Source organism: Protobothrops mucrosquamatus, unplaced genomic scaffold (assembly GCF_001527695.2).
Source record: "Protobothrops mucrosquamatus isolate PMUCROS unplaced genomic scaffold, P.Mucros_1.0 scaffold117, whole genome shotgun sequence".
In the NCBI taxonomy this organism is placed as follows: domain Eukaryota; kingdom Metazoa; phylum Chordata; class Lepidosauria; order Squamata; family Viperidae; genus Protobothrops; species Protobothrops mucrosquamatus.
In genome coordinates, this window is record NW_015386489.1 from 993,426 (window position 1) to 1,021,022 (window position 27,597).

General features: G+C 35.1%; 1 protein-coding gene across 1 annotated transcript; it reads left to right on the top strand.

The window, feature by feature from the left end:
• The first annotated feature begins 2,913 nt into the window (after positions 1–2,913).
• Positions 2,914–19,748, top strand: LOC107284827 (mast cell carboxypeptidase A-like). Its single transcript, XM_029283531.1, has 12 exons — positions 2,914–2,984; positions 3,084–3,159; positions 3,805–3,807; positions 6,992–7,116; positions 7,872–7,968; positions 10,139–10,240; positions 11,606–11,707; positions 12,411–12,521; positions 14,639–14,729; positions 16,714–16,916; positions 17,687–17,771; positions 19,561–19,748. The coding sequence occupies exons 1-12, from the start codon at positions 2,914–2,916 to the stop codon at positions 19,746–19,748; spliced, it is 1,254 nt and encodes a 417-aa protein (XP_029139364.1).
• Positions 19,749–27,597: the final 7,849 nt, after the last annotated feature.

Consider the following 27,597-nt stretch of genomic DNA (forward strand, 5'->3'; position numbering starts at 1 on the left):
ATAAAAGACCCAGTTCTTCCTTGGCTATGCACCTGGAATTGCCATAGGAAGACTCTGGCTTCTCTGCATCCTTCAACATAAGCAAAAAAGCACATCAACTTTTTTTAAATTCCTGCCCCATGGATATTTTCAAGTACCAGCATCCCTGATTACTGATCCTGTTGGCTAAGGCTACTTGGAATTGTCATCCAAAAACATCTGAACTTCTCTTTTATTTGTTTGTTTAAAAGTTCACCCACTTTTTGTCATTAAAAACAACCCCAAAGCAGAAAAGCAAACAACACAATTAAAAACTGTTTCCAATGCATTGAAAGCCATTAAAACAACAGCAATTTAGTAAAAAGCCTGTAAAAGTAGATGTTTAAAGTTATAAACAGTTTAAAAACTATGAAAGAGAACAGGATTATGTTGAATCAGGTCAAAAGGCACAGCAGGTGCTTAGTCAAAAGACAACTCTTTCTGCATCCAATTCCTATATTCTGGGTAAGAAGTCATAACTAAAGGCATCTTGAAGTTTAGAAGTCTTTGCTATGAGAAGCTATCGGAAAATGCCCAGCAAATAAGTCAGTTCAAAAATATGTGGATAAAGGTTGATAACAACCAGTTAAAAATAAAATATTTCCTTCAAAACTTCAGTCTGCTAGTATATAACAAAAAATACTTGATTGCACAATGCTGATCCTAAACGTATGCAAATAAAAATAGTACCATGAGATCATGTTCCATGCCATGGTTAGTTTACCCAGGAGAATTAAATTCTTCCTGGCCTGTACTCTGAATAAGTGCAGCCCAGAAGCAAGAAATCCACATGGGAGAAGCGAATTAAAGTAAGGACAATTATTCTAAAAAGTGAAAAACAGGTAGGGAATTAGAAGTCTACAGTTTAACTTCATTTAGCTACACTCATAAACCAATTAAACCTTAATTTCTTAAATTCATATAGAAGGAAGAAAAATCAACAAAAATAGCTGTTTTTAGGAAAAGTCTCCCTTTATTTCTCTCTCCCTCCTTCTCTCTCTCGTGAAACATGTCACTCCCAGTTAAATATGGGTTATTTTCCCCAAAAGACAGCTTCTCACAGAATTTTCTCTGAACTCTAAACAGTAATACAAACCATGGATTATATAGTTCATTGTTTATCTTATAAAAGCCAGAGTAATTGGCATTGACCCGTGGCATCTATTGAACTATATTACATTTGTCTGTAATAACCCATGGTCCACGGACTGCAAGCAGTCCTGGACAGCTAGTAATGCAGCCCAACTTTTAATGTTAAACTTTTAACATTATTATGTGATTTATATACATTAACTATATTATATATTTCATATGTGACTTCCCTCAGTGCAGCCTTGGCAAGTCAAAAGGTAGGACACTCATAATCTAGACAAATGTGTCGCAGGTACTGTATCTTCATTAACTTAAAAGTTATCTATAAATTTAACGTATTTTAACCTGAAACACACACATTCTTCTGGTACTTATCTCAGGTGCAATATGGTCCAGAAGTATGATGAAGTAGCCTGTTTTACTCTGAACAATGAATCCTCTAATCACCTGCAGTTCCTCTAATTTCCCATGTTTCTATTAAATCCAAATAGAAGATGTCTTGCCCTTTTCTGTCCAATTTACTTTACAAGAGTTGTTGCTGTGAAGAAAATTAGGTGGAAAGACTGCTGTATATGATATCTTCAGCTCCTATACAAAGGCATGATATAAATCTAATCAATAAAATTTGATTGTGGCACAGGGGGCGATTCAGATCTGGATGGGACAGCCATAGGGTCTACCCAAAGATGGAGATGTAAAAGTACATATATTGCTTTATAATAACAAAGTAAAGGCAAAAGTATAAATATATTCAAACGGGCATGAGAATGAAACCAAGTCTTTCCCAAACTGTGAGGACCTCTGGATATATTAAGGCTAACCTCGAAGAGAATTCTCAGACTTGTACTCTCAAGTATACAAATACACAAGTACAAATGCATTCTGTGTCCCTGGACATGTTTTCTCATTTATCAAATACTGTACATCATTGTGAGACTCATTTGCTGAACATTCTTAAAGGTGCTAATAAGTATTATGGTGGTTCCCCGAAAATAAGACCCGGTCTTTTTTTGCCTCCAAAAGAGGCACCAGGTGTTATTTTCGGGGGGGTGTCTTTTCCACGGTGTCACCTTGCAGTGGTGGTACCAACAGTCCTGCCCAGCCAGACCATTTCTTCTGCGGCTGCTTGCCGCCACTCACGCGCATCACCCCCAGGCTCTGCAACTGAGAATGAAGCTCCGGATTGACGACGCAGCACCCCCACCCTCCATTTCGCCATCATAGGACTTCAGGAAAGGCCTCTGCAGCCAAGAACCGAGCTCCAGATTAATGCATGTGGTGCCCCCCGGCCTCCAAGGGCACCAGCCGCGTCAGTCCGGAGCTCAGTTCTCGGCTGCGGCTGCAGAGGCCTTTCCTGATGGTAAAATGGAGGCTGGGGGTGACGTGCGCGTGTGAGCGGCAACAAGCAGCTGCAGAAGAAGTGGGCCAGTGAGTGAGGCAGGTGTTAGGACATGGGAGGCTGGTAAGTGGGTGAAGGGCGCGTGGGGTAGCTCCATCCCACCATCCCCACCCTAGCTTGATTTTTAAGCATGGGCCTTGCCCAAAACTAGGGCTTATTTTGGGGGTAGGGCTTATATTAGGCTCACCCCCAAAAATCAAGCTAGGGGTTATTTTCAGGATAGGTCTTATTTTTGGGAAGCACAGTGTAAGATTCCAATACCCATAGTAAATGTACATGAAATCTAAATGCAGACATAACAGCAAAACTTCACATTGTCCAAAGAAATCCTCTGTGGATATTATCTGATCATCAAATAGAAGAATAAAAATGTCAGAGATGAATGGCAGCAAAGAGAAAGGACCATGATGTCCCTGTTGGTTCTGGACGTGATGACCATTACTTGTGTTTTCACTTCTGCTCTACAATTTGACAGGTACAGCCTTTTCACATCATCAAAGGGCATTGTGGGTTTTTTGTTTGTTTGTTTCCATGCCTTGGAATGCTGCTCATTGCTTGACTTTCTCTTCTAAAGTGCAAAGGTTTTTCGTGTGAAACCGCAAAATGAAAAGGAAGTAAGTGTCATGAAATCCTTGTCAAGCCTCATACAGGTGAGAAAATTTTGCAACTCAGATGCTTTGTGCCCTTTAAGGAATTTTGTAAAATGCATGCCTGTTCAAAAATACATGAATATTTTCTATTTATCAAAGTAATGTTTGTGTGTGTGTGTATTTCTGTTTGCATATACAGAAACCTGGATATGTATAAGCAATACAGATTCTTTGCCTGATAGAAGAAAATCAACTGTTTTGAATGCTTCCAATTTTTTAATATATAAAGGATTGTTAAAATGGTAGTATATCTCCACAGTTGAAATTTAATTAAAGCAGGAATGACTCCCCAATATACAATATATCACAGAGCAAGGCAGATTTAGACATCTGGAATATAGTTTTTAGTGCTCAAAGAGAAACTAACAAAATTACTAATGTTTAATACAAAGTTTAAATATTTAATCTGTGGTTAGTGGTTAGGGATGCAAATGAAATAAAGAATATATTAAGTTATTTTTTTTTTCTTCACTGTTTTTTATTTCAATATGAGGATGGAGGAATGTAACATCTTGCTTTTAAAACATTTTTTTGCATTTCTATGTTTGCATTTTTCTACTTTTTTTGTATTTATAAACAAATGGATAAAAAAGGAAAAAACAATGCCTAGTAAACTCAGTTAAAAACCTGTCCTCAGTTCCAAAGCCTGTGTGAAAGTTTGCAATATCTTATTATTATTCTTGTACATTTTTTCTTTTCCACCACAAAGATTTCATTTATCATATATTTTAAAATTCCAAACATCTAGATGATGCAACAGAAAAATTCTGCCCCCCAAATTTAAAACTAAGTTAATTTCTAAAATTAGAGAAACGGGAAGATGCAGTGGATGTTACCATTATCCACTAAATGTTACACTGCATTTTAGTGAAGAGTGATTTTCATAATAAGCATCAATAAATATACTTGGATGTCTGCCTGAAAATTACTGTGTAAGAATGAAGATGCAAGCATTAACAATTGCCCGTATGAATATTCTCACTATTTCCTGTGGTTTATTTTCTCTCCTTATACAGTATTTAAGAGAATTAAATTCATGCCAGACTGGCATTAAAAGCCAATTTGAAAGATTCACATTATCTTAAATTCTCTTTCAAGTTTAGTTGGATTCCTGGTGATTTCATGGATGTGCAGTTTGTGTTGTTTTGTTTTGTTTTTTGCAGCAGCACAAATGTGCTTTTCCACTGTTGGGATGTTTTTGTTTATTTAGAAAGCTTACACAAATACCTACTTTAATATTGGCCAATCCTAGGAATTTAAGAGGTCTTCCATCCAAGTACTAAACAGGCCTGACTCTATTTAACTTCCAAGCCTAGACAATATCAGCCACACAATACCATCTTCTGGGACTATATTTTCATTCACATACAGAAACTTTTCTCAGCCTAATATGGCTTTTATAAATTACAAGAGGAAAACAGTCAAAACTTTAAAAAGCGATCTAGTGTATGTAATAAGAAAATAGGTTTCTCTGGCTTTAGACCTTTTCTCATTGTTTTCATAACCCAGCAAACCCTGATTTTACTTCTAAACAAAGAATGCTTTATAAGTAGAATATAAACATGATGAAAAGCCTTTTCATGGGCTTTCTTTTGACTTGCCTTATGGCCTATGTATAATGTGGATTTTTTAAAAAAAATCCCTTGCAACTCAAGGTCTTTAACATGCAATGTCAAATAAGAACCAAACAACAGTAAGCAAAGAGTCCAACTCTATCATTCCAATTAAATTACATTACTAATTACATTATAAATCTAATACCATAAGGATTCCCTCTGTCTTTTCATTACCAAAGGCTGAATCTGTGGCAGAACTTGGCTAGAGAATGCATTCTCAAAACAAGGCTTCCTTCCAAGAAATACACAAAAGAATAAGACTGTTTGGAAAGTTCTGTTCCTGGCTTAATTTAATAATTAATTGTCATTAGGATTCTGAGCTGATTTACAGAGGGACTGAAGAAGCTGTAATCTCGAAGCTGCTTATTGTTACAACCCATTTTATGGCCTCCAGAAGCCTTTAACAACACTGATTTTTAGCTTTCCATCATAATAAACCTGCAGTAGAATGAAAATAAAACTTCAGAAAAAGCCAGCCTTTTCTATGAACATGACCAGACCACTTTGGATCTCCATGCCAACCCCTTTGGCTTTCCATGAAATCTGCCATGGATCCTCTGGCATTTTAGTCCAAACACCCAGATTCTTCCCAAACTATTGTTCAGTGGGCCACAACATCTGCCCAATAACTTTAACATCGATTCCCAAAGGAAAGCCAAATGGGTTGCTGAACACCCAAACATAGGAAGACATATGTGACCCCACAAAAAAGACACCAGGCTTTGAACTATCAAATCAGCAATGGACAATCCCAAATAGGATTCACACCCCACACGGCATCTGTCACGAATCTCTGTATAAATAGGGCATTGTATCCTCTCCTCAGAGTGAGTACAGGGCCCCACATCAAACTGTAAATTACAACATGACTGGCTGTAAGCTGAGAAGATATGCCAGTCCAGTGTTTAATTTTTTAAAATATAAACAAGGCTGTGTTTCAATGGTTAGATGGCCTAGACATTGGCATTTGAACATAGATCTTTTTAACATTTACATTTTATTGTGTTTTACTAATCTAGGCAAAATGTTAATATAAATTGCTAGTCCATGTATGATACGCTAAATAAATACATAGGTGGGCTGATTGTACAGCAGATAATAAAGGATCTAAACAGCAAGATTAAAAAATATTTCCTTAGTAAAGGCAACTTTGTCAGGCACAACAACGCTCATGAGACGCACACAATCAAGCATAGAAGAAGTAAGGTTCCCCCCTCACCCCAAAAAACCTGTTTCATCTACATTTCTGGAACAATATTGGTATCTGGTGGCCTTGCTAGTTTATGGGACTTTCACCAAGACTGTTGAATATTCCAGCAGCTGTTGCCTCTCATCAGTCCCCTATGGGGGAAAGAGAATGCTAGGATGAAAATGTCTTTTTTGAAACTCTGCCCACTTTCAGCTCTGGTCCTGCCTATTTTGGGCTCTAACATGTTTAACATTAGAAAAAAAGAATCCAAAATAGTTTTCAGCTGGCTTTATAATGAAAAGATATCCCAAATCTAGCATGGTAGTAGGAACAATGATTACAAGTCATAGTTTAATTTTTGATTGTTTAATTAAAATATTGTTTAGACTGCAGGTTGAGAAACACTGGTTTAGAGTGTCTTAAATGCAAAACCAAAACACAATTAGAGTAAAACGAGAAATGAAACCTTTCAGTTTCTTTCTCATCGTTGCACTCAAGAAGAGAAAAGGTAGCCTGAAATTTGGCCAGGCTTACCATCACAGTGCTAGGGATGTATATATATTATTCAATCTGTATTATGCAGTCTGATTCCCAATTCAGGGAGTAACAAATCAGAACAAAGTTCTTCAGTTTTCAATTTCAAAACATGTGACTTTCAGATTTTTTTAAAAAAAGTATATTTTACAAAGAGCTATATTTTAAATATAAATTAGCATATAATTGAGTTTTCATGCTGTTGTAACAGAGGCTGAAACAGGGCACAATGTATTTATATAAAACTAAAATTGATTGGTATGTGATCATTTACAGTCAAAATGGACTTTGTGGCACATAATCAATCCATTAAAATTGATTTATCTTTTTGTCTTCACAAAGCATTCAACTATGACTAGACATTACATATGAACTTGTTTTAGTCTTCACACTTCTCCATATCAGATAAAAGAAGTTGAACAGCAGCAGTTTTTGGGGGTGTAACTTTCATTTCTATTCAATCACAAGTCTTTTTGCATTTCTTTTTGTGCAGATTGATTTTTGGTACCCAGATACGGCACTGCATATAGTCAAACAGATGGAAGTAGATTTCCATGTCAGTGCTGCACAAAGTAATACTGTTGAGAGTCTCCTGCAACAGAATGGCATACCTTATGAGTAAGTTAAACTTCTCTATTTATTTCTCAGGTCTTTGGCTATGTACTTTTGAAATTGAATAGAGAGTGTACATGGGATGTGTCTATGTAATATATATTTATGAATCAGTGTGTTTCAATTAATTAATTCTCCCTTATTAGAAAATAGTGCTCTTGGATAGGAATGGTAAATTGCTCTTCTTCACTTGTAGCATCCTTGCTGAAAAAAAGCAATCCTCCTGGATTGTGAAAAAAAATTCATTCCCAGATAGAGTGGTGTGTTACTGCAGGACCAACATACAAAATTTCCCATGAAGTTAATATGAAAGATATCTGAAGAGTGGCTTCTTTAAAAAAATTAATTTATATGGCCTGCTCTAACAGATATGAATGATTCAAATACCACTGAAAGCAATGAAATAGTTTTGTCACGTCTAAGCCTATTGCCAATTTGAGGATCAGATTTAAGCTGGATGGGCCCCATGATTTGAAAGTTGTACAAAATCTGCATGCAGTATGCATTGAATAATTAATGTATGTTTAAATAAATATACAATAAATCAGTCTAAAGTAAATCAAAGTCTGCAGGTGAAATTTTTGTTAGTGTGGATTTGTCTGAATGCAAGAGATTTCTTGCTGTTCTTCATTGCTTTCTTTATTGTTTTAACTTGATGTAAGCCATTCAAAGTCCTTTTGGAGTTAATTGGCTTCTAAAATGCAGAAATAAAATGAGCTCAGGCTGAGTATAATTTTCTGATTATTTTTTTTATCATGTAGAATATTATTTGACAATCTACAAAAAGACATTGAAAAGCAGCTTGATGGTGACAAGAACGATGGACACAGCTATGAACAATATAATGAATGGGACAAGGTACAGAACTTATATGACATTCGACAAAGGAATGTTGAATCTTCAGCAGAAAGAATCCCCATTTATCAGAGACACTGGGAAGGGGGAGTCATGGCGCAATGGCTTAATGATGCTGGATTTGTCAGCTAGAGATGGTTGGCACTCCAGCAGTTTGACACCAAGACACCACGTGGCGGAGTGAGCTCCTGTCATTTGCCCCGAGCTCCTGCCCATTTAGCAGATCAAAAGTATATAAAAATGAAAGTAGATAAATAGGTATCACTTAAGTGGGGAAAATAAAGCAGTGTATAATGAGGAAGCAGGAGCGAGCACCAGACTTGCCTGGATTCTTCCAAAGTTGGTGGAAGAAAGCCCAGATGACCTGACATATCCCAAACCTTGCTAGTCAGCTGGTGCAAAGCTAGTTCTCCCCTTGTGGTGTACTGTGGATAGAGTGCATACGTGAACAAAATGAACTAGCAATTTTAGGCTGCCAGTACTATTCTGTGGTAAAAAGCATTGTAGACTTCCCTGGCTATATACACCATGCACTAAAAAAAGAGAGAGAGAGAGAGAGGGAGAGACATTAGACCATTTGCACTTGTTTGTAATTATATTTGAGTTTACCACTTGGGTGTACATGCATCCTCTGAAGCATGAAGAGTGCACTTGGTGGCTAAAACTGAGCCTAGTTTAGACTATTACCTAAGGAGTCTATCAAAAATGCATGCAAAAATTTTTCACACAGGATTGGACATGTATCTTTTTAGTACTTGGCATATTTCATGCAAGGATTAAGCTACAGCCACAACTACATGAATTGAAGAAATTGTCCTCTATCATTATTATTGCATTGTCCATTTTTCTTCACAGAGTTGTCAATGTTTTTACAGATTCTATTCTTCTACTGCATTTACCAGATGCTTCATCTAAAGCAGTGTTTTATAAACTTGGCAACTTTAGGATGTGTGGACTTAAACTCCCAGAATTCTCCAGCCATCGGGAGCTTGAAATCCACATATCTTAAACTTGACAAGTTCCTTCTCCCAAAACTTAGTAGAATTTATAAATATAATTCTCTAGCAAAAGCAAAATTTTCAGGCAATAATATTCTTTTGAACTATTTACCCAGTACCTCGAATTTGATAACTGAACAATGTAAATGTGCCCTTATTATGAACAAAAGACTGATATTGCAGTATTGGAAAGATAAATGTAGGCCCTCTTTCATTCAATGAATTGAGAAGCCAATTACACTTGCTATAGGATTGCCTATAAAGGAAAACTTTGTATGGAAAAATATAATGAAATATATTCAAATATAATTGAATAATAATAGCATTAGATTACTAATTATAGAATTGCAACTATTTATTGCTAAAATGATATAGATTTTTTTTTTTCCCTTGCTGTATTTTTTTTAATTTTAAAGCACTTTCTACGTGGGTATTTTTTCCTCTTCTTTGACAACGTGTGTATTTTTATTTTTGTTTTTTTCACCCTTTTTGTTATTTTAAAAGCAATAAAGAGTATACATAAATAGAAAGTTGCCTAAAAAACCACTGCTCCACAGCAATAGATAATAGTGGTTTTTTTTATTTCTATGGTGTAAAAAAGTATCACTTAATTTTGTCAGAACTGAAGAAGCTTCTTGGATGACAAGTAAAATGTTTTCAAGGAAAAAAACAAGTCCAGTTGCCTTTTGGAAAAGTACCTTTGGGACTATTACTCACGTATTTGTACAAATCAGATTTAAAGATAAGACAGGTATATTTTTTTACCTTAAATGGATAATCAGAAGTTTAATGAATATGGGTTCCTTCAGCAGATACTAGACTAGTCTTCCTGATTTCAGTATCCCTCAGCTAAATTAAGGCCACATTTCTCCAAATTCTGGCCAGTATATCATTGGAGATTTGTAGTATCACAAAGCTGAAAGCCATTAAAATGGGGAAGGTTATGGTAACAGGTATGAGATCATTTGTTATTTAATGACCTGGTATCATATGCCTTATCTACAATTAGAAAATCATCTTACTCAACTTATAGGAAGAGAACTATGTTAATCAGTGATACCAAAAAGAACAAGAGTCTGGCAGCACACTGTCCAACTAAAAAAAAAAAATCATTTAATTTCATGGGCTATTTCATCAACTGCTTTTCCAGCAACCCTTATTTTTCTTTTACCCAGATTTCTGATTGGACTGCCAGAATTGCAAAAAACAACTCAACATTGGTTTCCCGTATCCAGATTGGGAAGACATTTGAAAATCGACCCATATTCCTTCTTCAGGTATGAAAACCTTTTCAGGAAAATAAGCAAAGAACAGATGAAATTGTGTTGAAAAACTCTCTTACACATACACCCAAATTCACCACCCATATCTGGGGGAGGATTCAAACAATCGTTTGATTAGTTCTAAAGCTAGCAGGTTACAGTGAGTCACTGGTCTCTTGCATTCAGAAGAGCCAACAGCAAAAGTCTCAAAGTCACATTGTTCTTATATAGAATGTTGATCAAGTATTTCAGCCATGCATCTACACTAGCAGAAGATCCCAAATGAGGGAAGAATTTCTTTACAGCTATTGAGAGAAAATAGCCAAGGACAAAGAGAAAATAGCCAGAAAGGAGGAAGTGGGTATCTTTCATGGTGTGAAAACATTACAGACACATTCTCTGAAAAGCTACATAGAATCTTTGATATGACTTGCACCAAAGCTTTGTTATTGCATGAGAGATAACAAAATGTGTTGAATCTATTTCCTCCTCTAAAGACATTGAATATACTGCCTCCTCTGAATGTGTTAATTCCATAATCAATTAATCAATAGGTACAAATTAACACACTAAATTCTATTCTTAAAAGTGCTGCAAAAGAAATACAGCAAAATACACGTATTTAGTAATACATTTGTATTAGTAAGCATAATTGATTCAATATGAGTTCTTTTTCCAACTCTCTACAACATGACGTTATGTGTCATGCTAAGCAACCATGCAATTTGTTCAGTTTTAGTTTAGTACTCCACTAGTGCAGCCATCTGATTAACAAATCATGATTGGTTTATGGTCAAGAACATGATATCATTCTTTTTTTCCCTGAACGGAAGACCAATAAAGTACTCCATACCTCATTATATTTTACATAGCAGATGGGGTCAGAATGGGTAGTGGGTGTTGTTAAAATGAAAATTATATTTGCTTTCATTTCATTTACAACACATAAAATTGAAATTAATTAAATATATATAATACAGTTGTTTCCATATATATATAAATATTCTGCTTCTATCACATTGAACATTACCAATGAGCAGTAACTTCTGGAGATCTTTCAAGATCACAGCTGCCCTGGGGCTTAAGGTTATCCATCTTTGGCTTATTATGTAATTTTGCTCAATATAATAAGCATGACATGACAACCCAACAATAGAGTCATCCTACTCTTTCAATGAGACAACAACAGTGAAAAAAATGACTTGCATATACATTTCTACATACAAGAATTAGAATGAGTCTCTTAGAAACTATTTTTTCTTATTAGCAAAGCTATTTAAAAGTGAAGGTGGCAGAACAGAATGGATCCATCTGTAAGGAATAGTATAGTATTGAAGTGTACTTTCTTAAAAATCTCTTTTTTTTACTTTTTCAAAACAGATTGGAAAGAAAAATGAAGAGGGAAAGGCCATCTTTATGGATTGTGGTGTTCACGCACGAGAGTGGATTTCTCCTGCCTTTTGTCAGTGGTTTGTGAAAGAGGTTAATTAACAAGGATTTTTTTTGTCTCATTTGTTAACTGTCCTCCAAATGTGTTGAAACAACTTCTAGCATCCCTAGAAGTTCTTACTCACTCATAATTGTGTTTGTTTGTTTGTTTGTTTGTTTGTTTGTTTAGTTAGTTAGTTAGTTAGTTAGTTAGTTAGTTAGTTAGTTAGTTAGTTAGTTAGTTAGTTATAGCCACCATTATTATTTTTACAATAACTCAAAGTGGCAAACATACCTAATGCTTCTTCCTCCTCCTATTTTCCCCATAACATTAACCCTGTAAGGTAGTTGGGCTGAGAGAGAGTGACTGGCCCAAGGTCACCCAGCTGGCTTTCATGGTTAAGGTGGGAATTAAACTCACAATCTCTTGCTTTCTGGTCTGGTGCCTTAATCACTAGACCAAATTGGCTTTGATCTTTGATCTTGTGATCTTTGCACGCTCTATAACTCCAAAGATCAAAGCCCTTGTATCCCACTAAACAAATAGAAATGTGAATCATGTTTCTGTATTCTCAAAACAGTCCATCATGAATAATATGGAAAATAGATTCTATAATGTTATATAGTGTGATGAAGAATGCTGCAGTTCTAGATATACTTTATTTATAAGACCAACTGAGCCTAAATTTTGAGTATATAGGATCACAGAGAAATTTATTTTTTTTTCTAAAAAAAGTTATGTTTTCTAAATTATCAGGCCATCAGCACCTATGGAAAAGACCGGGACATGACATATATACTGGATAACATGAATTTCTACATCGTTCCTATAGTCAATGTAGATGGCTATGTCTGGAGCTGGACACAGGTATCATTCATACTTTTTAACAGCATAATCTATGTTTAGTACCTAAGCCATGTTCCTTGAACTAGCACTCCCAAACCATCAGTTAAAAATCAGCTTTTATTCTGAGAGGCAAAAAAGCATACATCAGAAGTCCTCTCTCCTGCCTGTCATTTCAAAAGCTGATGACCCATAATTTCACAAAGCTTAGGGGGGCTGAAAATCTGTAAGATTTTAAGTCCTGCTGGCCTTCTGGCACATTTTTAATGCCCTAGATCAATGGATATCCAGCTTTGTTTCATATATGGGGGAATGGGATCTGGGACCCCAGACTTCATAGGACCCTCATCCCCATTTTATAATTTTGGAGACCACTTTAACTATGAATTCAGAATTTTCTCCCATTATGAAGTGAAGGCATCAAAGTGAAACATCCTTTGATGATATTTCAGTTCTGAATACAGTAGAAATTTTGCATACTAAAAATATTCAGTGTATTCATTGGTTCGAAAGTAGAACAGTCTACTGAAATGAGTTGGAAAAAGTTAGTTATAACTAATCTAAACCATTCATTTCTGTAAACTACTCTGAGTTTATATCCAACTGCATGAATCATCTTACATTTGCTAATAAGAATAAAAATAGCTATTGAAAACAACAAAACAAAATTAATAGAAAGCAGAAATGATTGCAAATATCTCTACAGCAAGGAGCAGAAAGGCATAACAAAAGATATGTATAATGTTATAATATATCAAAATTAGTAGCAATACAATAATATCTATCTATATCCATTTATCTATCTATCTATCTATCTATCTATCTATCTATCTATCTATCTATCTATCTATCTATCTATCATAAAACAGTAATATCTTCAAGCCACCAGATTCAGCTTAGTTCAATATCTCTTTTAAATTATATATATTTGCTTCAGATCTAATTCAACCAGCTTCTAGCCAAAATCAAAGAGACTCGTGGAGAAAAAGAAAAATTATATGCAGCACATGAGCAGTTATGGGTGTTCCTAAAAGGACACATATCTGCTTCATGAGCTGCATTGGTTGCTGGTTTTTCAAGATGCAGGGGGTTGGACTAGATGACCTCCAAGGTCCCTTCCAACTTTATTATTATTATTATTATTATCCCATATTTCATTATAATATAACATTAGTAGTGAAAGGGAGGATGGATGCTTATTAAAATCAATTACCTGCTAAATGGATATGTGTGGATAAAACCATGTTTGGGAAAACTAATGAATTAGTTTTACTGCCATAATTGAAACATATCTAACCATCTTAGATACCAATCTTATAAGATTAGATCCTGCTAAGGCAAGAACCAGACAGATTTTAAGACCACCAAGGACTGCATCAAGAAGCAATTAATTCAGAAGGACAAAAATAAGGCATTCTTAGATTTAAATCCACTTGGACATATAAAAGCTCCTGATATTTTTCTAATGTAGTAGGAAATCTGTTGTTCTATATGCCTTGTTCTGGGTTTGAAGTATTGTACATTTTAATCTAGTCAAGCCATGCCTTTGAAATTTCTACCAAGTTAAGGCCAAAAGTCAAGATAAGCTGTGAAGTGTTAGAGAGCAGTCTAATCAGGGCAACTTGACAGAACCAAAGCTTAGATGGGGTCTTTTCCATTTGTAAGGACATTTGCCTAATGCAGGGGTCCCCAACTCTTGGTCCATGGACCGGTACCAGGCTGCAGCATGCCAGCAACTGGGCTGAACAAACAAGCAAAACCCCATTTGCAGAATGCAGGCAGCACACAAAAACATGCCCCCTCTGATCCACGGAAAAACCTCTCTCCACGGAACCTGTCCCTGGTGCCCAAAAGATTGGGGACCTCTAGTCTAATGGATCTGAGGATGCCTCTCTTCTTCCCTGCATTCTTTTACAGAACACTTGAACAAGCTTTTTATCTGAACTACATAGCAAAGAGTTACAGCTAAACAAGGGAATCAGGCTACCAAAGGAAAGCTCACTCAACACACTAGTTTTTCATTGCATTGTCTTTCTACAGAAAATTAATGCATTCCATTCGTAATTAGTATAAACAAAGAGAAAATATACAGAAATGTTTATGGGTCAGATTGAAGTCCCTAAATGATTTTTGTCCAGCAGGATCGTTTCTGGAGAAAGAATCGTTCTAATGCATCCCAGAGTAACTGCATTGGCGTTGACATCAATAGGAACTTTGATGTTGCCTGGAGCAGTAAGTAGCCTTTGTAACATTATCTATACCTGCATGTTATTTTCATATGACTAATCCAGATGGTGTTTCAGTAAAATTACTTAGATTGCCACTAGACGTTTAGAGCAAATAAAAAAGAGTTGGGTTGAAAATAGCATGTTTAATGAACTTAGGAACTAAGATTGAGTAAATATCTCATTTTTATTATCACCAAAAATATAAGTAATGCTCCTTAAAATATTATATAGGTCGTACCTTATCACAGTTGTACTTTCATCAGTTTTATGTCCAACATCAATTTCATGATGGAGCTAAAAGGATGAAAGAACAGGGCTTCATTTTTGTTACTCTTATAAAGTAGTACATACATTTTGGATACAATTCTTCAAATAGGACTGATAATAAAATCACCATATTAAGCATATACTACAAGTAAAACTATATTTAGTGTGGAGAATAAATTGTAAACAGTAAAACATTAACTCTTTGCTCTTAATAGCAGTAAGTTAAGTTATAAAACAACATTGGAAAGGGTTAGGATCATGATAGAGTTTTAGACCTGGTCTTTATAGAAAAATAAGCTTATTAACTAAAATCATTGAAAAAAGATGGTGGAGAAAGTTTAATTTTATGTAGATAGGAATGACTCTATCTCAAGTATAAGAGATCCTCCATTAAAGATTGTAGAAGCTTTGGGGGAAATGAAATATATTATAAAATGTCATCCTTTCTGTTTTCCTATGTAACTCAAATGTTTATAACTGTTCTGACCTCCATACCAAGCCCTAAACAACAGAAGAAACTGCTTTAATATTGGTTACCATAGCACGATACATCACATCAGTACTGACACTCATTTCTTAACTACTGTGGGAAGTACAAAACTCTGGTCTTTTATTCTTCCATTTTAGTTTATTTATGTAAAGAAGGTAAGGTAGCATTGTACACTCCCCAGAACCCTATTGCAATTTGTCTCCAAAATTTAGCAATGTAACTTGCCATCAAAATTGTAGTGTTCATGCTTCCATTTAATAGGAAATAAATCCTTTCTTTTCTCCATTTTTTCATGCTTTTATCGTATGTGTTTACGTGTGTTTTAAATCTTTTTTGACTGATTAAGATAGTATTTTATTTTTATACTATACAAGCTATTTCTCTAGGTGTAATTTGCAATTTCTGAAAAATCTTTCACTGATGTAGGGCATCAAATTTCAATTACAAGATTTCCTTGAAGACTAAAAATCCATTGTTAAAAAGCATTGTTTCATATTGAAACATTAGTGTACATAATGATTAAGCACTATAAAAATCCAGCTAGGCTTTGGGAAGTGACTTTTTTCAAGTTGATTATTGCTATGAAGTACTTATCTGTGTGAACATGTATGTCCAAGTGATACCCAGTTTAGTCTAGGGATAATGCACCCGGAGGCTGTGAGTGCTTTAGGCGTGAGGTTGGGTGACTATGGGCCAGTCACTCTCTCTCAGCCCATGAAAGGAGGTTCAGGCAGCAAGCCAATCAGTCAATTCTTGTTGCAACCAATGGATCAACACTCTATTGGTCCAAAAACAAGTGGAGCCTGTACTTGCGTGATAACGCTAGGGGGAAAAAAGTGGTAAGCTTCTATCTATTATATATGTAATAATATATGGAAATTGTATCCTATTAAGTATTCTATTACAATAATTGTCAAGTGTTACATTTTTGTATAATATTTAAACAATCTCTAGAGTGTATTCCTATGGACATTTACTAGGAGTAATCCCTACTGAATACATTGACACCTACTTTTGAATAAACTTGCAAAAAAAAACACCCCTGTGCAGTCAAATCTATGAGTTATTTGAACATGCTTAAATGGTTTATTTCTGTTAATCAAATTAACATGCTAAGTGGAAAATGTCCTGATTCAAAGCAAACAAATAAACATTTATCATAAACATTGTCTATGCTAACCAGGATCAACTTAACTGTGCAATAAAATGTAAGTGTTGTTTTCACCCACAGCTGCTGATGCTTCCAGAAATCCCTGTGAAGAAATATATTGTGGATCTGCACCAGAATCTGAACCAGAAACTAAAGCAGTTGCTTCATTCATCCGTAGCCATCTTTCTTCAATCAAGGGCTACCTCACCATGCATTCCTACTCTCAGATGATATTGTTCCCTTTTGGTTATACCTATGAGAAGACAGCAAATTATAATGAATTGGTATGAAGGCATTGCAATTGTCCCATTTCCTAAAATTTCTAATTTGAGTTTGTCTTCTTTGTGCTCAATCAACACAATTCTCTAGCAATCTTGAGATGAAATCCTATCACCATTTTTCTCATGTATTAATCAAAGAGATCCACATCCAGAAATCCTAGGATTTCATGTGGCTTATCATTCCCATCAAAACTTAATACCAAATTGTTAAATTTAATGTGATGAAAGAAGAGTATTTTAATAAATGGCAATTGATTATAGGGACATAGTTTTAATTACCTATCAATAAATTAAATCAAGGTTAATTTTTGCCCTGCCCCCAATTTACTTCTTTGTCCTGGAAGTTTAATCCCCAAAATCTTATCCATCAGAATTTTTAATCACATACGGCACTTTTAGACCTGCCAAATATATAATAAGATCCAGAATATACAAGCTGCTTGAAATCTGCATTTCTCAGAATTTTGATATAATTCAAACTGTTCTTATAAAAATTGCACCCTAGGAACATTAGAACTGCACATTACTAGAACAAGCTAAAATTAGAATAATTCATATGAACATTTGTGTGATTTTTTTGCTGAATTCATAAGCAATGGAAATGTCCAGATGATGTCAATAAGATGAAAAACTCAGTGAAACACAATTGAGGTAAGCAAAATTCATCCGGGTATCCTAGATTCTGTGGCTCAAAAAAGCATATAGGAAGCTTACTTTTAAGACATATGTATTTTGCTCCAATTGATGCTGGTTTCTTCTTTGTTTAATACTAGAATGAACTTGCAAAAAGAGCTGTCAAAGCTATAGCCAGCCTATATGGTAAAGTGTATAAGTATGGAACATCAGCATCTACTATCTGTACGTATTTTACACATTGTTAAAAAACATATTACATCCTTTATAAGTCATGCTGGATAGTGATAGGGCAGTGGTGGCAAACCTATGGCATGGGTGCCAGAGACGGCACTCAGAGCCCTCTCTGTGGGCACGTGCACTGTCGCCCCAGTCCTAGGCCTTCAGCTGGGTTTTATAAAACCTTTTCGCTTTAGACCTCCGCCGCCGTGTGCAAAAAAAAAAAAGGTTCAATCAGTCAATTTCAACTTCTCGCAGGGAAAAAAATGATCTTGCAAAGTTGGAATTGATTGATTGAACTTTTTAGTCCAACCCAGTCTGCCGTTACCACTGCAGCCACCCTCACCCAATGGGCCACACCCACCCAATGGGCCACACCCACTCGGCACCCGACAATACATAAGTGGGTTTTGGATTGCAGTTTGGGCACTTGGTCTCTAAAAGGTTCGCCATCACTGTGATAGGGCTTTCTTCCTCTGCTTAGAAGAAAAAACAGTAGCATGGAGATGCAGCACTTGTGGAAAATACAGGTAATCCTTGGTTAATGATTATTTGTTCAAGGAATTATTTAAAGTCACAACAGTGAAGGAAACCTATGGCCGGTCCTTGAAGTTGCTTCCATTGCAGCATCGCTGCAATCAGAGATTACCACTTGCAACTTTCACTGCCAGCTTCCAATAGGCAAAGTGAATGGAGAAGGAGGCAAGTAGTTGCAAGTTGCAGTAAGTTGCAGTCACTTGACATTGTGCTTAATGATAGTGTACAATTCACTAAATAACTACAACCAGAACTGCCATCTTAAGTTGGCACATGATTTTTCACTTTCCAACCTTAGCAATGGAGTTACCAGTCTCAATTACGGTCATTTACTGAGGACTAACTGTACCATCTATAACATAAAAGAGCTGTTGAGTGTTTGCATATTCCCATAAACCCAATGCAATCTCTCTTGTAAGTATGTGCAAAGGAAGCCACCAAAAAAGTGACAAATAAGAAGATCCAAAGGTTTAGGTATCCTGAAAAGAGCTCATCTTTGACTTGTTGTGAGGGCCCTATATAGGGAATGGAGAGAGGAAAGACAGATCAAGATGGCTAAAACAGATGTGAGTGAAAATGGAGATAGCCCATGAATGCATAAAATTCCGTGAGTTTAAATTGATGATATCTCAAAGAGATTAATAATAGATCAATCCCACATCACTGATTTCAGGAATGTGTTTGTTTTTCTCCTTTTAGAAAAGAAGCAGGAAACTAAGCCATAGCAATAGACTAGTAATTAGACTTATACACCACTTCATAGTACCTTAAAGCACTCTCTAAATGGTTTACAGAGTCAGCATATTGCCCCTAACAATCTGGGTCCTCATTTTACGGTCCTTGGAAGGATGGAAGGTTGAGTCAATCTTGAGCCAGTCAGGATCAAACTGGTGGCAGTCGGCAGAATTGGCCTGCAGAACTGCATTCTAACCACTGCTCCACCACAGCTTCATAGAATTCCTATAGCATTCTACATAACTGTTTTTCCATCTACCTCTATTTTTATTACTGGCAGCAGCTTTCCAAATTGTGAGAGGGCTTTCATAACTTATGATTCCTGGTCCTATTTTTAAAATGGAAATAACTGATCTTAAACATTTGACTTTCCTCATGACTTCTACAAGTGAACAACAGTCTCCCCCTCTTAAAGTTATTCAAACACCAGTATCTTACCTTTACTTTTATTATTTTGTTTTTCTTTCTCTTTTTTCCCCTGCTATGTTTCCTGTCATTCTATTTGTTGTGCCTTGCTTTACAGATCTTTCTTCTGGTTGTTCCGATGACTGGGTATTCAACCAGGGGATCAAATACTCCTTCACCTTTGAGCTTCGTGATAAAGGCAAATATGGATTCCTTCTCCCTGAATCCCAGATCAAGCCAACATGCCAGGAAATAATGCTAGCAGTCAAGTTAATCGCCAGTTACATCCTCAACAAGGCTTTATAATTTGGACTAATGCTCTTGGATGCATTATAGATGTTTGGAAAGTAATACATCATCATTTATTACATGTAAAATATTTGTTTTGAATTTGAAAGCACTTTTGGGATCTGTGGTCCCAAGTCAATGCAAAACAAAGGCATTTTAGCTTCTTCAGTTTCAAGCATAAAATATAATTTCACAAACAGTCTTCCTGCAAACTTTATTCTAATTATGAGACACAGAGGGACATTCCAGAAAAGAAAGGTTTTTATACTTATCTTCAATATCTGTATAAATTGTGAATTAAGGAAAATGTATGGTTTTGGTTATTGAAAGACGTGTCAGTTAAGACAACTTGAATTAAATTAGCTATGGTATATATTTTCTTAGAATTAAATAGAAAAATAAAGGGATTTTCTTTTGTTTTTATGATTGTTTTGAATGAAAGTCAAATGGAACACCCAGTCCCTCATTAGAAATCAAAATGAAAGGAGGCCATAGTGTAATTTTTATAAGATGCACACAGCCAAATAATATTTTGGCATCTTGTGTGTCCCTTAGATTAAGTGGATATTTTTACAAGTGCAAATCACAGCTGAAGTGGAAGAAACCAGGACTGGACCATGTTGTACTGGATCAGATGTACTACCTTTTCTTTTGATGATGCTGAAAATTATTCCTTCATACTAAGCTTTTCTTTATATTGGAAGAAGTTTCACTGCTATAAATTGGAGTTTTTCTTGTAATGCAAGTAACATCTCCCAGAGGTGATTTTCACTGTAACAGGTCATGAGGGATAAAGATTAAACTCATCTTTCCAAATTCCTGTTGTTTCAATAGTGTTTTTACTTCTCATGAGAGCTATTTACAGGTGTAAAAACAGTCACACAAAATTAACATTATTTAGAATTATTGCAGCTATGTGCTACATTAAGCCATAATGTAGCTTGCTTCATTGTGATTTAATATATGCATGAGTCTAGCCAATCATTCCTTATTCAAGCAAACCTGTTAAACAATTCATGATGTATTATAGGTGAATCCAGTTACTGAATATGATAGTTTGGTTCTCAAAGATGCCAGTGGCAGCAAGGGCAGGAACTTTTTGCAGTCCCCAAAATTGTTTCAGAGGAATTCAGATGTACTGAGTACATAAGTTGTTATATTTTGTATTATCCTTAGTTTCAGAAAAAGATGCAGATATAAAACTTAAATCTAACCAAAAATTAGAATACTCAGATGGCTGTAAAGGGCAACTATTTATCTATGTGTTTTGTCCACTGGTTAAATTATAAAAACATTATGCATTCGTGCCTTTTCTCAAACCCATCTCTGATTACCTTTCTTTATAAAATTTATGGTCTCTTGATCATCTTCCTTGCCATGTTCTGAACCTGTCCCAGGTTCTCTGAAATTCATTTTAAAGTGAGATGTTCAGAATGGGACACCGTAGTTGATATTAGTCTGATGTCAGCAAAATAAAGTAAAAGTATTGCCTTCTGCTGTTTAAAAATTATGCTTCTGTTGATTTAACCCAGGGGTCTTCAAACTTGGCCCTTTTATGACTTGTGGACTTCAACTCCCAGAATTCCTCAACCAGGCACGCTAGCTGACGAATTCTGGGAGTTGAAGTCCACAAGTCATAAAAGGGCCAGGTTTGAAAACCTCTGATTTAACCTAAAAATGTATCCAGGCAATACCATTTAGATTCTACATGTTTTGATTGTCTAAGGCCAAGTGTAGTCATGTTCAACATGCAATTTTTGAAGTCTTTAAAAGAACTATAAGAAATTGTCTGATTTAATATATTGATCCCTTGCTTAGCCCAAGTATTCCAATAAACAATTAAACTATTTTCATATTTTAGGTTATTTTACAAAGTCAGTTTCTTTGGTGATTCAGGGTCAAAATGTTACTGCTTACCTATTATAGACCAAATGTGCCTGCCTGTTTTCAAGGCTGGAAATGAAGATATGTATTTAATAAACCCACATCCTAAAACTTGCCATGACTTCAGATCATTACTCTCCAAATAGACCAAGAAAGGGAAACAGTGCCATGGACCTGTTAAGTGTTAAAAATTGTCCTCTCATTCCCTGATCCATACTTGTCCAGACAGCACACTACACAAGCCAATAGAATTAGTCAGCAAATATTTGTTTCAGTTTCTCAAAGCCCTTTTGGAGTTCCTCCAGCATCTTTCTCATTTTACATTATCTCTTTTTCCCATGAATTTTCAGATTATTATCAAATTTCGTGATGTGGCAATTCATGATATCTATTCACAACTTTAAATGGCATAAAATTTAAATCTTCTCTAATATTTCACCTGCTTCAGTCTCTTTGAGGAAGGACTGCTGCTCCACTTCTTTGACTAAAGAAAATCAGTGGGGGTTTTCCTTGTTTTCTGCAATTTTCTGTCTGACCATCTCTGACTAAATCAATCACTTTATGGGTCCTGACCAGCACTGACATTTTTGACTGTGCATTGACTGAATCTTGCTATCTTGAAATGACCACACTTCCTTAGGTAGGTGCATTGTTTTGTTTTGAGTTAGTCAGCATTGCCCTCTGCTGGGTCTTGTTTTAAGCACACAGTTGTTAATTTTAATTTTTATTTAAAAGGGTGGATAGGAGAATAGGAGCTAAGGTGGTTGAGGTGGTGAACTTGTTCTCTGTGGAAGTCATTGTTTTTATTTATTTTGTTGGTTTAATTTCTTTTTGTGTAAGTATTTTTGTTTTATGTTTTTAATTCTAGGTACAGTTTCTTTTGTTCCTGGTTGGATTATTTTCATAATAATTCTTTGTAGCCATATATTATTTATCTGTATATCCATAATGCTACTTTTTAATGCTTTCAAGGGCAGCTTACTTTCTATGGTTTCTATGTATAATTATATTGTATTTAAATTTTTCATATGCTGAATTTAAGGATATTAAGTTGGAGTGTGAGCGGAATGTAAAATATCCTTAAACATAGAAGGATTCTACCTAGCTCTTTAAATATCTGATGTTATATTTTTGCAAGAATCTCATGTCAGAGAGGATGGAATATCTTTTTTCATCTGAAATAGGATGACCAAGTATTTCACAATACTTGCAGTATTTTCAACTTAAGCATATTTTAAAACTCAATATAGATCAGATACTTTGGCTACTTCAAAGGTATCTGAGATGCTGCAGTTGATGGAATCCATAACAGAAACCATAATATCTCTTTATCAAAAGTTGAAGAACATTTTTAAAGTGAATAATAGTGGGATATATCAAACATAGACCAAAGGATTAGATACACTGATCCCATCAATGGCTTCATGTTCTTAAAGATGTTAAAATGGTATTGATTAATTTCAGACTGGAGCTGATTCATCAAAAAAAAAAATATTTAGAGTGTATTGGACTCCCCAAAGGATGTACTTGAGATTTTCTCTGTGGGAGATGTAAAAAGGATTATTGACCCATATGCTATGTATGTGGGGGGTGGGTAGCTAAAAGGATAATATTGAGAAATTGGAACAATGACTTTACTACAGACACTAAAGATTGACTTTTAGAATTGTGTAAATATATCTGTTTCAGAAAAGACAAAATGTTCTACTAGTAAAAGTATGAAGAAATATCTTTTTCTATGGCATAAATGTTATAATATTTTATAATAATATTATAATATATGGTATTTGTGTAAAGCACTAGCCAATTGTCAGTTTAATGTATGATAGATTTGTTGTTTCCTTTTTTCACTCTTCTTTTTTTCCTCTTTTTTATAGTTTTTATTTTTATGGATGTTTAGTTTAATTTTGTCAGTATTCTGTATCTTGGTACTTTGCTTTATATTCTGTGCTCTTTTAAACTAAAAAGAAATAAAGTGAAATAAAACTAAAAACACAGTGTTATTCTAAAACATTTTAGCAATTTTAAATGGTAGTTTGCAAACATAATATATAGCATGAGAGGCTCTTGGGATCAGGCAGATGTACTTGGATGCCAACAAAATAGCTTCATGCATGTAATTTTTTTTTGAAGACGTAGAGAAAGGCAGAGCTGGGGGGCACAGAATCAAGTGGGTCATCAGCATAGAAATGGTATGTTGCCACAAGTGAACTAAGTTCAACACTTCTTGAATTCTGTTGAATCTTATCTGGTGCCAATTTAATATTGAACTTAGTTGACTAGATTCTTGTGTATAGGCTTGAGCAATAAATCTTTGAACTGCAACTTAATATATGGTCCTGGTCCTTGTGAAAAAATAATGTATTTTTGATGAAATTATCAACCTATTGTTGTTGTTAGTTGCGAAGTCGTGTCCGACACATCGCGACCCCATGGACATTTCTCCTGGCCTTCCTGCCAACCTATATAGTGTTTTTATTCTTCCATAAACATAAACTCAATAATTAAATCAACAGTGACACCCTGTGGCAAAAATTTATATTCTGCTTTAAAAGTAATATTTTAAAGTACGGGATGGAACATAGAGGTGGTCATAAATTAGGGACCACAATTGAGACTGGCAACTTAGTTGTTAAGCAAAGTGGTCACTAAGTGAAACAGCCATTCTGCTTATGAACTTACATTCTTCAAAACTTCAGCTTTCCTTTGCTTTACAGACCTGCAAAGGCTGAAAATGTGAAGATTGGTCATAAAGTTACTTTTTCATCAGCATCATAACTGTGAAGTCACTAAATGAGGCAGTTACTAAAAGAGGACCCACCTGTATTTAACAAAAAAGAAGATGAGCTTGATTTTGAAATTATCCTGCCCAGCAAAAGGAAGAGTGGCTAGAGTGTTTATGTGTATAAATGTATTTATATATGGAGAGAGAAAATATCTATATCCATCTCTATAGCTATCTCTGTCTTGATCTACATTATTTCCATATATATATTGGATGTGTGTGTGTGTTGAAGGCCCAGGTGATAATCCAGGAGACCTTTTATCCCAAATAAATTTATGCATGAGACGGAATTTGTACACCTGTGTGAGTATATTTATTCCAAAACATTCACACATGATTGATTGACCCATGGATAGCAGAAAAAAGACAATAGATCATAGAAACATTAATTCAGAGTTCTCAAGGCACAAATGACCACCTTCAATTTATCCTAATTTTGAAACATTATACAAGCAAAGTCCTACCTCTCTTGAAAAATGTGCAATGCTGCGAAATCCGGAAGAAAAGAGAAAAATATGGTCAGCAGCAACATGAATGGACTCAATTACAGCAATGATAGGTGCACTGTTGGAAAATCTTTGGTTTAAAGATAAGTCATCCTGGAGAAAGTTATCAATATGGTGAGAGTTGACACCAACTCCACCTAAACAATCCTAAGCAATTAATCTCAGTGGAATTTATTAAAATGAATTGCCTTTAAAAGAATCCTCCATTTGTAAATTGATTGATCCCTTTTGCATGCAAAGCACAATCTTCACACATAGGTCTACATATGCTCTCAATCAAAACAATTTGGAAGTAGACATAAGTATGACTCCTCTGAAGCAGACTGTAGCTGAACTCTCTCAAAGTTTCATTAATGATTTGGAATTCGGAGAGAAAGTGGGAAATAAATATTACTCTTACAAAAAAAATGGATACATTGTTCCCTAAACTTCTTATATAAGTAATAGTCAGGATAAGAACAGAGATTAAGCAAGGAAAGTGGAGAAGGTAGTTTAATTATTGGCAGTTGCCACTGTGCTAAGCATTAATGTGGTTGCTTTATTTTGCATTAGTGTCGTGAATGAACTCATAAAATAGAATAGAATTCTTTATTGGCGAAGTGTGGTTGAACACACAAGGAATTTGTTTCCGGTGCATAAGCTCTCAGTGTACATACAAATAAAGTGATAATCATGATCATATACAACATGAAAATACATTCATCATAAATCGTGAAATACAACACTTCATCATAAATCATAAGATGCAACACTTAGTGATAGTCATAGAGCTAAGCAAACAACATAGATCATACTAGGGTACAAAAAATATAAATTGTAAGATACAAGCAGCAAAGCTATAGAAAATAAGGATAGGTAATAGGAAAGATGAGGAGTATCATAGTAATACAGCTTTACTAAGTATTTTGACAGTGTTGTAGGACTTAGTTGTTAAGTAGAGTGACAGCATGGGGAAAAAACTGTCCTTATGTCTAGTTGTTCTGGTGTTCAATGCCCTATAGCGTCGTCTTGAGGGAAGAAGTTGAAATAGTTTGTGCCCAGGAAGTGAGGGCTTTGTAGATATTTTCACAGCCCTCTTTCTTGCTCGTAGAGTATACAGGTCCTCAATGGAAGGCAGGCTGGTAGCAATTGTTTTTTCTGCAGTTCTAACTATTCGTTGAAGTCTATGTCTGTCTTGTTTGGTTGAAGTGCCAAACCAGACAGTTGTAGAGGTGCAAATGACAGACTCAAAGATTCCTTGAGCAGTCTGAGCTTTCTGACTTGGCGCAGGAAGAACATTCTTTGTTTTGCTTTTTTGATGACATTTTTGATGTTAGGTGTCCATTTTAAATCTTGAGATATTATAGAACCTAGAAACTTGAAGGTCTCTACTGTTGATACTGTGTTGTCTAGTATTGTAAGAGATCGTAGAATAGTAGGGTTTCTCCTAAAGTCTACTGTCATTTCTACAGTTTTGAGCGTGTTCAGTTCAAGATTGTTCCGGCCGCACCACAAGGCTATAAAGCTGACTATAAGTGCAGTATCTGAAGAGCTGTTGTTGTAAATTGAAGCAGAATTGTTCAGACTTGATAGTATGAAAAACTATGGGATTAAATTGTAACGAATTAGATCTGACCTGAATATCATGAAAGAATTGTTCAATAATGGAACAACGTGCCTTCGGAAGTGCAAGGAAGGTGCCCATCCTTTACTTTAATATTTAAACAAAGACTGCATCTTAACCTTTTGGGGAAGTTGTAATGATGGATTGGTGGATCATTGAGCAGAGGAATAAGATGGTCACCAACATCCTTTCCAAGTTCCAACTCTTACATGATCCTATATAGACTTTATTCCACAAACCACAGTTAAACAAGTCATAACTTTTTGGTGCAGATCCAAACAAAACATTCTTCAGTTATAGATCCTTGGATGAAGGGTGTTGTAATAATAGCTCACATTCTTTCAAAATTCCACTGTTCAGTGTTTTTTCCTAGTTTTGTATCTCAAGAGCAAGGTAAAACATGGTTAGGCAAAAAAAAAGGAATTGGTGGTTTAAAAATTCTCTTAAAGGTTCATATTAGTGGCCTAAGCACATCAGTCTTTTTTTTTAAGTTTTATTTTTGTTTTGATTGGTAAATTTAAAATTGGTCATTTATTTAATTCTATTTTTCAAAAACACTTGGTCCTCTTGCAACGAAATTCAGAATTCCCAGGAAACCTAATAATCTCTCAACAGAAAACTCCATTCACAGAAAACTTAAACCAGATTAGAGCTAGTTTTAATTTTACTTAATATTAATTAGGGAGTCAATTAATAAAACATTAATTTTATTAATTTACTCTCTAATTTAGAGAGTAAATTAAATCATTCACTATTTGTCATTTATGATATGAAACCAGCAGAGGGCATTATTACCTCAAATTGATGCTCTGGCTGTGAATGAATAATATACAGTATAAGAAATTAGGAACTTTCATAACTTTTTATGAATATCCAGACAGAGTAAGTTACCTCTGATTTTCACAACTCATCACTTAATCTAACCTAGGTTATTTAACACAGCATCCTGGGTATGGTATACTTCCAGAATTATCTATTACTGTCCACCATTACTGGCTCCTTGATTTTTTAAAAAAATAAAATAATAATTTGCAAGCTTGCTTATAAATCCCAGGGAGTTTTTTTGAAAATGAAAACAGTAGGTAGATA

Bases quoted from the DNA above. Each gene is read 5' to 3' on its own strand.
- LOC107284827 (XM_029283531.1), top strand. From the start codon at position 2,914: ATGATGTCCCTGTTGGTTCTGGACGTGATGACCATTACTTGTGTTTTC. The intron at 2,985-3,083 runs GTACAGCCTTTT...TCTCTTCTAAAG, and splicing joins TCTGCTCTACAATTTGACAG to TGCAAAGGTTTTTCGTGTGA. The intron at 14,730-16,713 runs GTAAGTAGCCTT...TTTCACCCACAG, and splicing joins CTTTGATGTTGCCTGGAGCA to CTGCTGATGCTTCCAGAAAT.